At 47.3% G+C, this 12,962-nt stretch overlaps 1 protein-coding gene across 3 annotated transcripts in view; it reads left to right on the forward strand.

Moving 5' to 3' along the window:
- Positions 1-12,962, forward strand: part of rhbdl1 (rhomboid, veinlet-like 1 (Drosophila)) — a 230,785-nt gene that overhangs the window by 161,234 nt on the left and 56,589 nt on the right. For all 3 annotated transcript variants that reach the window (XM_038820815.1, XM_038820817.1, XM_038820816.1), the window contains exon 5: positions 8,692-8,804. In XM_038820815.1, the coding sequence (XP_038676743.1) occupies positions 8,692-8,804 (113 nt within the window). The remainder of the gene's footprint in view (positions 1-8,691; positions 8,805-12,962) is intronic.

The following is a 12,962-nucleotide window of genomic DNA, read 5'->3' on the forward strand; positions in this document are numbered from 1 at the left end:
CGAGGGAGCCGGGCGTTTCACTCAGCGCTGCTGCTGCCCACTCTCCGCTCCCGGAATCGGTGCGGGTCCGGGGTCGATATTGCCAGCTGCAGCAGAGAATCGAGCCCCTTGTCTGTTTGAAATTTGCCCATTGGCCCCTTGAGTGAGAAAATATGCAAATGTGGTCCCTGAGTGATAAGTTTGGACAAGCCTCTCCTACAGGCAGCAACCGACACACTCAGAAATAGGTGCAAAAACCCACATGAAGTAATATTAGTACAGCCTCCCTTCTGACTGTCCCTGCCCAAGGATTTGTGGCTGGGTTTCAGATTGGGCCAATTCCAGTGCCTGTGAAGTCAAATATGGTGTAAAGGACCCCAAGCAGACACACGATCCACATTTCCATATATTTATCTGATTCCACCTTTTCAAGCTGGGCTACCATAACATGTGACTAAAACCCAGCCGACTCAGCATGGATTCAGGCGTATTTATGATGCATGTCAGGTGTGAGAGATTACTCCAATGAATTCACAGACCTAACGCTCATTTTGCCAACATAGAATGCGCAACAGTGAAATTAATTTCATTCCCTTTGTGTGCAATAAACTGTAAGGATGTCCTGAATGAATAAACAGAGTTAACACAGGATCATTATATAGGTATGAAAGGTGCAGCCACTTGGGGTTGTGAAGCCAGAGGATCTGCTCACAACGAGCCTAAGTCACACGTACAGAATAATTTGCAGTCCAATAACATCCTGTGTGTGTTACAGTAAGGCTCAGGTAATGATCGATTGCTTTAACAGTTGGTAATTGAAAATCCTTCTCACTGGCTGTAGCTGGGCTGGAACAGAATCATGATGCATCAGCATTATAGTTCCATTGGAAACATATCTTTGTTCTCAGGGGAGGAATACTTCCAAACGTGCTCTGTATCTACTTTCAGACATTACCTTGTACATGGAAACTGAACAGCCATAGCCTAGCTGAATATTCAATTTGCTCTGCAGCTTTCGCAATACTGCCAGATGCCCTGTGTAGAGATATACATATTCCAAAGAGTTGACATTATAAATCTGGAGAGACACGGATGTCTGCATATGTCACAGGATTTATGTCATATTTACTTGGGCGAGCCGGTGTGTAGATTCCTTAATGTGTACTCTCACCATGTCAGCCCTGCTTCTTCACAAAATGTATGCTCTATGTATATAATTATCCTTCATACTTTTAAAATACAGTCGGTAAGGGCCATGTCACAATGGTCCTTAAACATGCAAATTATGACATCCAGGTCCAATTTACCATTTCATTGCGGGAGCAGCGGGGATTTATTTGCTGGGTCAGATCTGTCAAGGGCAGCAACCAGGACTAAGCCAAGCCTTGCCAATTAGAATCAAAACATATTCTTTAGTTCCCTTCTGGGCCGAGAGGGAGAAGGAAGACGTAACTTGTCCTGGGGGCAAGCATTGGCTCCTTGGAGATGCTGCTGTGTGGGGGTTGGTAGCAAGCTCGGGGTGGGTGGCTGTCAGCAGGTCCGCCCACCGCCCAATGCTGGGTCCCTTTGAATGAAGGACCCACTTCCCAAGCCCCTCACTCCACACCCCCCCCTCTCAAACTGGGAACCTGCAAGCAAATATGCCAGGGTTTGCATGTTGCACGTTGTTCTCCCTGCCTGCCAATAGGTTAATAGCCATGGCGGTATGATGGGGCCCTTAAGTGGGCATTGATTGGCCCACTTGAAGGTCTGAGTTGACAGTGAGGGAAGAGGCAGGAGAATGGCACGAAGTCACAATGAACATTTGAGGAGACAGTGCAAACACGATGGGCCAAATGGCACCCTAACAATTCTATCAATCAAATTGTGAAATATCGGGCACCCTACTATGCAAATGATTGTTTGTGAAATCAGTCACTAATCCAGTAATGGAAACCCTCATATTTATGTCAACAGACAAGTGTGAAATAGTCTGCAATCACATTTTCTTTAACCTCCAGACATTTCTTTAAAAAATTAAAGGGTAGTGCTTTTAAATGCCTTGACAACTTGATAGGTGTCTTTTGCGTGATGGTTTGACAGCTCCTTTTGACAGGGCCATAGACAATTTTGGCTGTTGATTTTGACAAATATACTGATGGTTCCAAAGAGCTTGAAGTAATGCGTTTAATGCATTTGTCATGTCCATTTACGCCAACTGTTACCAATTCCGAAGGATACCTTACTCCCCGCAAAGGATGTCTGATCTACCCCATTGCACAAATTACCTCAACCAAAGGGCACCTTATCTCCCCCAAATGTGTCCTGGTGCCAGATACAAAGGGGATATTACCTCTCCACTCGGGTATCCAGATTATGCTAATTAATCCACAGAATTCAGACCGACTCTTACCATGTCGAATCTGCACACTTTGCATCTCACACTCCAAGGCTGCCAAAAATCGCACTTCAGTGGAAGCAGTTGATGATATAAATAGCCAGCTGCGTCAGTAAAACACATGCCCGCCTCGTGAAAATGGGAATTGCCATGTTTGGGGGCAGAACGTACGATTTTGGACCGCTTTGGCCATTTCTTTTACCATGATGGAGAAATCTGGGCTGTGATATATTTTATTAAATGTCTTCTTTGTCAGCGCAATAATCGTCTCTGACCTCTCTTTAGCCATAATGTCCCACCTAAATCTGGCTTCTCTGCTGAGAATCCCCTGTGGTTTTCCCTCTCTAATGCCCAAGCTACCAGGATGCTGAGATGCACCCAGGATTCTGGACCTCCATGCCTATGATCCTGGCCTGCCTTAAGAATACAAAAGAATCTTCCTTCGCCATTGATCTGCCCAATTGAGACACCTGTCTGTGACCTGCTGAACCTCTTCCTGTCCTCACTACAATTAGCCACACTCCCTACTTGGGAGTCCTGTACAAATGCAGCTCTTGTATTCCCTATACCCAGGCTCATTTCATTGATGCATATTCTCTGTGACTGCACCACCCCTGCTAACATCTCATCAGTCAAATAAACATCCACCAACGACTGCTGTCTGGTGGTTGTCTTTCAGCCAAGTTCCCAGTCATGTTGCCAAATTCTCGTTGATACTGTAGATCTTAATTTTAGTAATAAACCTATCAAAGGCTATTTGAAAATCTATATACACACTTCCTTTATCAATCATTTGCTTCACATCGAAAAACTCCACTAAATTTGCCAGACATGACAAGCCTTTAACAAATTTATGTTGCCTCTTAATTAATCCATGTGTTTCTAATTGAGTATTAATTTAATCCTATTAATCCTTTTGCAGTTTCCCCACTACTGATGTTAAATTGGCTGGATTATAATTATCCAGTTTATCGCTTTCTCCCTTTTTGAATTGAGGCGTTACGATGGCAAAAACCTCCACATGTTCAGGATGAAGGAAAGATTGTCGCTTTCCTTTCTGATTTCCTTCAGCATGTTACCATGTATGTCATTTGGCCGGATTTTGGCTCGAGGCAAATTTCCCAACTTTGTCCCAGTTTTTTAAAAAGTTGCTAGTCTCTCTAGCTCCCAGCCCTCACACACCCACATCCCCTACCTCCCCCACCCCACCCCCGCCCCCCCCCTCATATCCTCCACTTCACCTCCATAGCCACTCACCAAGTATCAACCATGAGCAGACTTCAGGAGCCATGTGGAGATGAAAACAAATTCTAACAACATAACACAGTTCTCACTTCATAGTGAAAAGCTCCCATTTATAAAATCCATTCAAAGCTTCGAAATCACCTCAAGTGATTAATCTCTTCGAAAAACAAACTTTTATTTAGACCCCACACAAAATCCTAATTCATTCAAAGCCTCTTTAAGTTGTCAATCAAACTAAATTCAGAGGTCAGACCTTCTACTTTGCTCCATCTGTTTCCCCCCCCCCCCCTCTTAGACAGTATAAAATCCATCACATTTGGATTTGTTTATTGCCACATGTACCGAGGTACAGTGAAAAGTATTTTTCTGCGTACACCTCAAACAGATCATTTAGTACATGAAAAGAAAATATGCCCCTCTCTTCCGCTCTGATTAAAGGTCACATGGACTCAAAACAATAGCTGTTTCTCTCACCATGGATGCTGCCAAATCTGTTGAGTTTTTACAGCATTCACAGGATCACAGAATAATACAGTGCAGAAGAGGGAATGTCAGCCCATTGGGTCTGCCCTGACACATGAAAAACACCTCACCTACCTATCTAACCCCATTTTCCAGCACTTGGCCCATAGACTTGAAAGTTATGATGTGCCAAGTGCTCATCAGGGTACTTTGTAAAGGATGTGAGGCAACCCGCCTCTACCACCCTCCCAGGCAGTGCATTCCAGTCCATCACCGCCCCCTGGGTGAAAAGGTTTTTCCTCACATACCCTCTAAGCATCCTGCCCCTCACCTTAAACCTGCGTCCCCTCATAACTAACCCTTCTACTAAGGGGAACAGCTGCTCCCTGTCCATACCCCCCACAATCTTGTAAACCTATCTGTTTGTGTTGCAGATTTCCAACTTTATTTGCTTTTATTTAAATTCAGAACCTCCTGCTGAGATAATTGTAGCTTTTGAAACTCAGCTAAGCATTCATAATGACATAATAATAGCCCTTGGGGCAAGGTAAACAAAGATCTCTATTGAAACTGCATGACTGGATGCTACTTTTATTTTTAATCTCGGCCTATCAAGCAGTTCAGAAAAGTTTTTTTTAACTCGCACTGACAGCTACAGTCTGGTTTTTTTTAAAGAGAGTCGGGGTTACAAGACTGCAGTTATAATCATACAGACCTTATCCACCCTTCAAGAGCAGCTATGTTTACTCCATCAATTTTTGGCTCCCACACAACTCTTTAATGCCCTTTCAACAAACCAAAATTGGGTCTGTTTGAACTTAGCACCACGATTATGTGATCCTGCTGAGCTGGGGTTGTCCACCTGTGTGAGTGACTTCTCCCCCTCGCTGCAAAAGTTGCATCTGTCAGAAATTGGGATGAAATTTCCACTTCTAGATACTGCCCGCTATATTATATTAAATATATTATATTTATATTATATGAGTCTTCCTAACTCCATGGAAATCCAGACCTAGTGCCTTCTCTGTTGTGATTTCCACCAATAATTTTGTTCCAATTTCTTAATTTATAGTGTCTTATCTCGTTGCCCTACTCCATGAACCTTTTATTCCACCATTGCATACAGTCCAAAGATGTGTGGGTTAGATGGATTGGCCATGCTAAATTGCCCGTAGTGTCCTAAAAAGTAAGGTTGGGGGGGGGGAGGGTTGTTGGGTTACGGGTATAGGGTGGATACGTGGGTTTGAGTAGGGTGATCATGGCTCGGCACAACATCGAGGGCCGAAGGGCCTGTTCTGTGCTGTACTGTTCTATGTTCTATACTCCTGCAACAACATATGCAACATAATCGTAGTATTTCTGCCATTTCGTTATATTGTTTAAAATACTCCTCTATCCATGCCTACTGCTCCTTTAACTATTTATTTTTTATGTGTTTAGGAACCCGTGTATATCCTTTTATATTCGCCATTTGCCTTTCTTCTTAATCCTCGTCTCAGTTTTCCTATTTTTTTGTTTATCTTTCGCTCTGTAGTTTCCCGTCTGACTGTACTACCATTCCCAGATTTGTTTCTGTCTCCTCTGTGAGAGCCGTTTAATTTTACTTTCTGACTGTTTGCCTGCTATCTTTTAGTGACAGGACCAATTATTCCTCCGTGGATATGGTTAAACATGTTGGGCGTGCTTTTTTTATTGGACAGATAACAGCGTCTGACTGATGCACACCATTATTAATGTGCAAATCATCAACAACCTGGAGAGAGGGAGGGCTACCCCACGAATTGCGAATCACTGCGAGTTGCTGGGCAATTTGCATGGCGTTGCTGTTAACTTCACAAAAATGGTGTATTGTGCTTAACCTCCTCATGCCTTTCAAGCGATTTGCACATTAATTTCCCATTAAATTGCGACAGAAAGTTATGACTAGGAATGAAAGGCTCAGTATATTTTAATGATGGAATAATTGCTAATGAGTGCCAATCAACCTCTCTTGCCCAGCAAATAAGTCATTATCAATCTGGGTGTTCCTTCATACACACAAGTTTTTTTTGAAGGAGATTTAAAAATGTCAATTTTTACATTTTGTTTTGTATTTTCCTATCCATCTCTCTTTTTTCGTTCCCTCTTAATCCAATCTTTCTTTCCCCCGTTTTGTTTCCCCCTGTGTTTCCCACATTACAACAGTAACGGCACCTAAAAAAACTGTAGTTTATTGGCCGCAAGGTGCTTTCAGACATGCGGTGGTCAAGGAAAGTGCTATATAATTGAGAAGGTTTACACACACGGCATCTAAATTGGCATTTACTTCAGTAGCACCTCAATATCCCATCGGACAGGAGGGGCCAGAAAATCCTGCCCCTATCGTAATTGACCCTCCTTTTTGGTCTTTCCTCTATTTATCCTATTAGGTTAAATCTTATACGTCATTGGGTATGAGGTATGGCTCCTGCAAAGTCTGACGAGTGAATATTTAGAATCCTGACCGGGATTCTCCCCTACCCGGCGGGGCGGGGGTTCCCGGCGGGATGGAGTAGCGTGAACCACTCTGGCGTCGGGTCGCCCCAAAGGTGCGGAAGACTCCGCCCCTTTAGGGGCCAAGCCCTCACATTGAGGGGCTAGGCCCGCGCCGGAGTGGTTGGCACTCCGCCGGCTGGCGTGAACGGCCTTTGGCGCCCCGCCAGCCGGGGCAGAAAGGACTTCGCCGGCTGCGTAAGTCCGCGCATGCGCCGGAGTGTCAGCGGCTGCTGACGTCATACCGGCGCATGCGCAGGGGAGGGGGTCTCTTCCGCCTCCGAAATGGTGAAGGCCATGGCGAAGGCGGAAGAAAAAGAGTGCCACATGGCACAGGCCCGCCCGCCGATCGGTAGGCCCCGATCGCGGGCCAGGCCACCGTGGGGGCACCCCCCGGGGTCAGATCGGCCTGCGCCCCCCCCAGGACCCCGACGCCCGCCCGCGCCGCCGATCCCACCGGTCAGGTAGGTGGTTTAATCCACGCCGGCGGGAGAGGCCTGTCAGCGGCGGGACTTCGGCCCATTGCGGGCCAGAGAATCGCCGTGGGGGACCCACCGACCGGCACGGGGTGATTCCCACCCCCGCCGAATCTCAGGAGACGGAGAATTCGGGAAACGGCAGGGACGGGATTGACGCCGGCCCGGCCCCGGGCGATTCTCCGACCCTGCGGGGGGGGGTCGGAGAATCCTACCCCCTCTTATCTTCCGGCAATCTGATTGTTCTATGCATTTAATGTGCGCCTCAGGCTACCAATTGAAATTACCTTTTAAAAACAGGTCAGTGAGACACTTATAATATTTTGGAGGAGATTTGTTGCTTTACATCATTTTGATCGGATTGTGAGGAGCACAAGATCTATTTTCTGTCTCTGCCTCTCGTGATGTTAACGACAGATTGGGTCACTCATGGTCCCTACTGTGGCGTTAAAGGTTTCCCAGATCAACTGAGACTCCATTCTCGATCCTTTTAACTGTTCGCTTCGAATACTAACATTTTCTGTTGTGGATGAGATGCACTGTGCTGTCCCAGCTTCCACATTCATGAACACAGTAGTTAAAGAGCCAAAACGCTGTTATGAAATGCCACTTTCCACCCCAAAGCAAAAAGTCTTGGGTACAACCTAGTGGCTGTCGGGGAAAGAGTCAATGACTGACTGATGTTTGTTGTGTTATGTACTCTGGGATAATACAGGCAACTCGATGCAGCCAAAAGATACTCCAGACGTTGAAGGAAGTTCAATGTGATTTATTGAACCATTAGCACAGTTCTCTATAAGTTCGACTCTCCTGCTAATCTTACTGTAGTATCTCAGTCTAACTAACCAGTCTGCTCTAAGCCACATGGTGGGTGTGATGCTTCTGATCTGCCCCTGTCCTACTCTCTAAGTGTCGCCTGTGGAAAGAGACAGAGCATGTGTGCCCTGTCCTTATATATGGGTCGTGTAATGCCCCCTTGTGGTAGTGTCACCTCTGGGTGTCTTGACTGCCCATTGGCCGTGTCCTATTCTATGTGTTCATTAGCTGTATGTCTGCATGACATGACGTCTCTGGTGCTCCCTCTAGTGTTTACTTAGTCGTAGTGTATTTACATGAACCCCTTGTGTATTTACAGTGATGCATATCACCACAATGTTAGGCTTGATTGATCGGAAACAAAGCTACGCTGTAATCAGGTGGAATTGGCCAGTTAGCATTTTGGGAGAGTGGCATTGGGCCGAGGTGGAAGAGATGCCAGCACTGGTCCCACAAATTAGGCTAAGGCATGAGGTGAACTCGGGCTCTGTCACTGGCATCAAATTGTGGCCAATACGTTCCAATAACTGCTGCACATTTCCCTGACGCAGGGGGTCACAAGAAAGATCTGCTGTGGGACATTTCCTGAGAATTGTTTTCAATTGGGAATGACATGCTGATTTCCATCCATTATAAATATATTGCTGCAATTCTTGTTCATGTCAGTGGGATCATGTCTTAATAAAATAGCAGTAGCTATCTCCCCATGATCTTTTAATAAAAATGAAACATAATTGTGAATTGACCTCATTGAATACTAGAATTAGGTTTGGATATCCTCTAAACCAAGTTTGACTCTAACACAGGCTCTTTTGGTGACCACAGGTTGGAGCAATTGGGGTTCAATGCATTCTTGCAGCTGATGATTGGTGTACCACTCGAGATGGTCCATGGGATTATGCGCATCGGACTGCTGTACCTGGCAGGTGTTCTCGCAGGTGAGCTAGTCCTTTAGTAAATCTGCACACAACAGTTTTGTTCAGCTGAAGCTGATACACGCAAGTGTAATACACGTTGGCGGAGGCTGGCATTTTTATTCATTCTTGGGGCAGAGGTGATGTTGGTTGAGCAGCAGTTATTGTCCATTCCTATGTTACCCTGAGAGGTCAGTGATATCCCTCCTCTAATGAATCACCACAGTCCTTCGGGTGATGGTTCCCCCACAGAAGTGCCAGGTAGACAATTCCAGGGTTTTAACCCAACGATAATGAAAGAATCGCAGCGTAACTTGGTGGGGAGCTTGCAGCCAATGGTGTTCCCGTGACATCGTTGCTCTTGTCCATCTGAGGTTCTGGAGTTGAGAGTCTTCCTCAGAGAAAACTGCAGGGTTACTGCACTGCATCCTATGTTGATAGGTATGTCCATCTGTGGCAGTAGGGAAGGTATTGGACAATGCGTCTGGGACAGATTACTGATCAAGTGAGGTGTTTTGGCCAATGAGGTCATAGAATCCCTAAAGTGTAGAAGGAGGCCATTCGGCCCATCGAGTCTGCACCGACCCTCCGAAAGGGCACCCCCGTCCCATCCCCGTAACCCCACCTAACCGTTGGACCCTAAGGGGCAATTTAGCATGGCCAATCCACCTAACTTGCACATCATTGGACTGTAAGAAGTCTTACAACACCAGGTTAAAGTCCAACAGGTTTGTTTCAAACACGAGCTTTCGGAGCGCTGCAAGGTACACAACGAGCCCAGTCGTAGCGGCAACGCTGAGAACGTGGACCCAGCTGAGGCAGCACTTCGGGATAACCAAAATGTCCCCTATGGCCCCCATCTGCGGCAGCACAGATTCCCCCCCCCCCCCCAGCCATGCTGGATACCACCTTCAAAAGATGGAGGTGGGACGGGGGCACACTGACGGTCGGGGCCTCTTCCGGAGGCCGCAGACTGGCGCCACTGGACAAATTGGCGAGGAAGTGGAAACTAGCAAAAGGACAGGAATTGAGACACCTCCAAATAAAGCACTTCCTCCGCAAAGAGGCAGTAGGGTACTCTGGGGCCACAGAAACCACACGACGAGAGGATCTGATAGGCACAAGCAGCGAGAAGTGGGGGCTATGTGGGAAAATATATGGACAGCTACTGGACAGAGCTCGAACCCCACTGGACGGGACCAGACAGAAATGGGAGGAAGAACTGGGGACAGAGGTAGGATGGGGACTCTGGAGCGAAGCACTGAGCAGGGCTAACTCCACCTCCTCCTGCGCAAGGCTCAGCCTAATGCAGCTCAAAATAGTGCACAGAGCGCACTGTGGTAATCACCACTGTTGTATATATTAGGTATGATGTGGAGATGCCGGCGTTGGACTGGGGTGAGCACAGTAAGAAGTCTTACAACACCAGGTTAAAGTCCAATAGGTTAGTTTCAAACACTAGCTTTCGGAGCACTGCTCCTTCCTCAGGTGAATGAAGAGGTATGTTCTAGAAACACATATATAGACAAAGTCAAAGATGCAAGACAATGCGAGCATTTGCAGGTAATTAAATCTTTACAGATCCAGGGATAGGGGTAATCCCAGGTTAAAGAGGTGTGAATTGTCTCAAGCCAGGACAGTTGGTAGGATTTTGCAAGCCCAGGCCAGATGGTGGGGGATGAATGTAATGCGACATGAATCCCAGGTCCCGGTTGAGGCCACACTCATGCATGTGGAACTTGGCTATAAGTTTCTGCTCGGCGATTCTGCACTGTCGCGTGTCCTGAAGGCCGCCTTGGAGAACGCTTACCCGGAGATCAGAGGCTGAATGCCCTTGACTGCTGAAGTGTTCCCCGACTGGAAGGGAACATTCCTGCCTGGCGATTGTTGCGCGATGCCCGTTCATTCATTGTCGCAGCGTCTGCATGGTCTCGCCAATGTCCCACGCTTCGGGACATCCTTTCCTGCAGCGTATGAGGTAGACAACGTTGGCCGAGTCGCACGAGTATGTGCCGCGTACTTGGTGAGTGGTGTTCTCACGTCTAATGGTGGTATCCATGTCGATGATCTGGCACGTCTTGCAGAGATTGCCATGGCAGGGTTGTGTGGTGTCATGGTCGCTGTTCTGAAGGCTGGGTAGTTTGCTGCTAACAATGGCTGTTTGAGGCTGCGCGGTTGTTTGAAGGCAAGTAGTCGGGGTGTGGGGATGACCTTAGCAAGATGTTCATCTTCATCGATGATGTGTTGAAGGCTGCGAAGAAGATGTTGTAGTTTCTCGGCTCCGGGAAAGTACTGGATGACGAAGGGTACTCTGTCGGTTATGTCCCGTGTTTGTCTTCTGAGGAGGTCGTGCGGTTTTTTGCTGTGGCGCGTTGGAACTGTTGATCGATGAGTCGAGCTCCATATCCCGTTCGTACGAGGGCATCTTTCAGCGTCTGTAGATGTCTGTTACGCTCCTCCTCGTCTGAGCAGATCATGTGTATTCGGAGGGCTTGTCCATAGGGGATGGCTTCTTTAACATGTTTAGGGTCGAAGTGGAGCATCGTGAGGTTGTCTGTGGGCTTGCGGTAAATCGAAGTGCTGAGGTGACCATCCTTGATGGAGATGAGTCTGTCCACGAATGCAAATGATTTTGGAGAGTAGTCCATGGTGAGTCTGATGGTGGGATGGAACTTATTGATGTCATCGTGTAGTCGTTTCAGTGATTCTTCGCTGTGGGTCCAAAGGAAAAAAATGTCAATTATGTATCTGGTGTATAACGTCGGTTGAAGGTCCTGTGCGGTGAGGAAGTCTTGTTCAAACTTGTGCATGAAGATGTTGGCACATTGTGGTGCGAATTCGGTCCCCATGGCTGTTCCGTGCGTCTGGATGAAGAATTTGTTGTCGAAGGTGAAGACGTTGTGATCCAGAATAAAGCGGATAAATTGCAGAATTGCGTCTGGAGATTGGCAGTTGTCAGTGTTGAGGACTGAGGCTGTTGCAGCAATGCCGTTGTCATGGGGGATGCTGGTGTAGAGTGCTGAGATGTCCATTGTGATGAGGAATGTTCCTGGTTCAACTGCTCCATGGGTGCTGAGTTTCTGTAAGAAGTCCATCATATCGCGACAGAAGCTGGGTGTTCCTTGTATGATGGGTTTCAAGATGCCCTCGATGTAGCCAGAGAGGTTCTCACACAGGGTCCCATTGCCTGAAACGATAGGACGGCCTGGTGTGTTGGCCTTGTGTATTTTCTGGAGGCAGTAGAGATCTCCAACACAGGGAGTAAGAGGGATGAGAGCACGTAGGGAGCTCTGAAGGTCTGGATCCAAGGTCTTGATCAGTCTGTTGTGTTGGCGGATGTGTTCCTAGGTCGGATCTGCGGGTAACTGTCTGTAGTGTTCCTAGTTGTTGAGTTGTCGGTACACTTCTTTGCAGTAGTCCGTTCTGTTCAGTATGACAGGTGGCCCCTCCTTTGTCTGCTGGTTTGATGACGATGTTGCGGTTGGTCTTGAGAGCGTTGTGCTTGGGTGACGTTCAGGGCTGTCTTGGGAATGCGACTGATGAATCTGGCATTGACGCGACTTCTGACGGCTTGAGCACACATGTCGTGTCTAGGGCAGCGGCCTTCCGGAGGGGTCCAATTCGACTCTTTCCTCTTCGGTTGCCGCACTGCAGATCTCTCAGTCCGCTGTTCCGGTTCATTGGTAGTCTCCTTGGGTTCGCTGTCGGCCTCTTCGGGCCTCTGTAAGAATTCACAGAGTCTCATTGGCCTGATGAATTCCTCTGTGTCTGCCGCGAGACTGATGCGGTCCATTTTGGTGGTGGTGCAGAAATTGAGCCCACTGCTGAGGACTTCAATTTTGTCTGGTTGAAGGGTGTAGTCCAACAAGTTGACAATAGATTTCCCTGTATTGTTTTCTACTGTGGTACCTGGGAGGCTTGGTTGCTGCTGGTGGTGATGCCGAATTTCTCAAGCTTCCTGTCCTTGGTATGCATATAGGTGGCATAGTATCGTTGTCTTATCTGTTTGCCGGTGTTCCGCAGCTGGTCTGCTGCATCCTGAGCTCAAGTTGAGAATATGGTCTCCTGTTTCCTCCCACAAGTCCTGAAAGACGTGCTTGTTAGGTGAATTGGATATTCTGAATTCTCCCTCTGTGTACCCGAACAGGCGCCGGAATGTGGCGACTAGGGGCTTTTCACAGT

The sequence above is a fragment of the Scyliorhinus canicula genome, chromosome 15 (assembly GCF_902713615.1).
Source record: "Scyliorhinus canicula chromosome 15, sScyCan1.1, whole genome shotgun sequence".
NCBI lineage: Eukaryota > Metazoa > Chordata > Chondrichthyes > Carcharhiniformes > Scyliorhinidae > Scyliorhinus > Scyliorhinus canicula.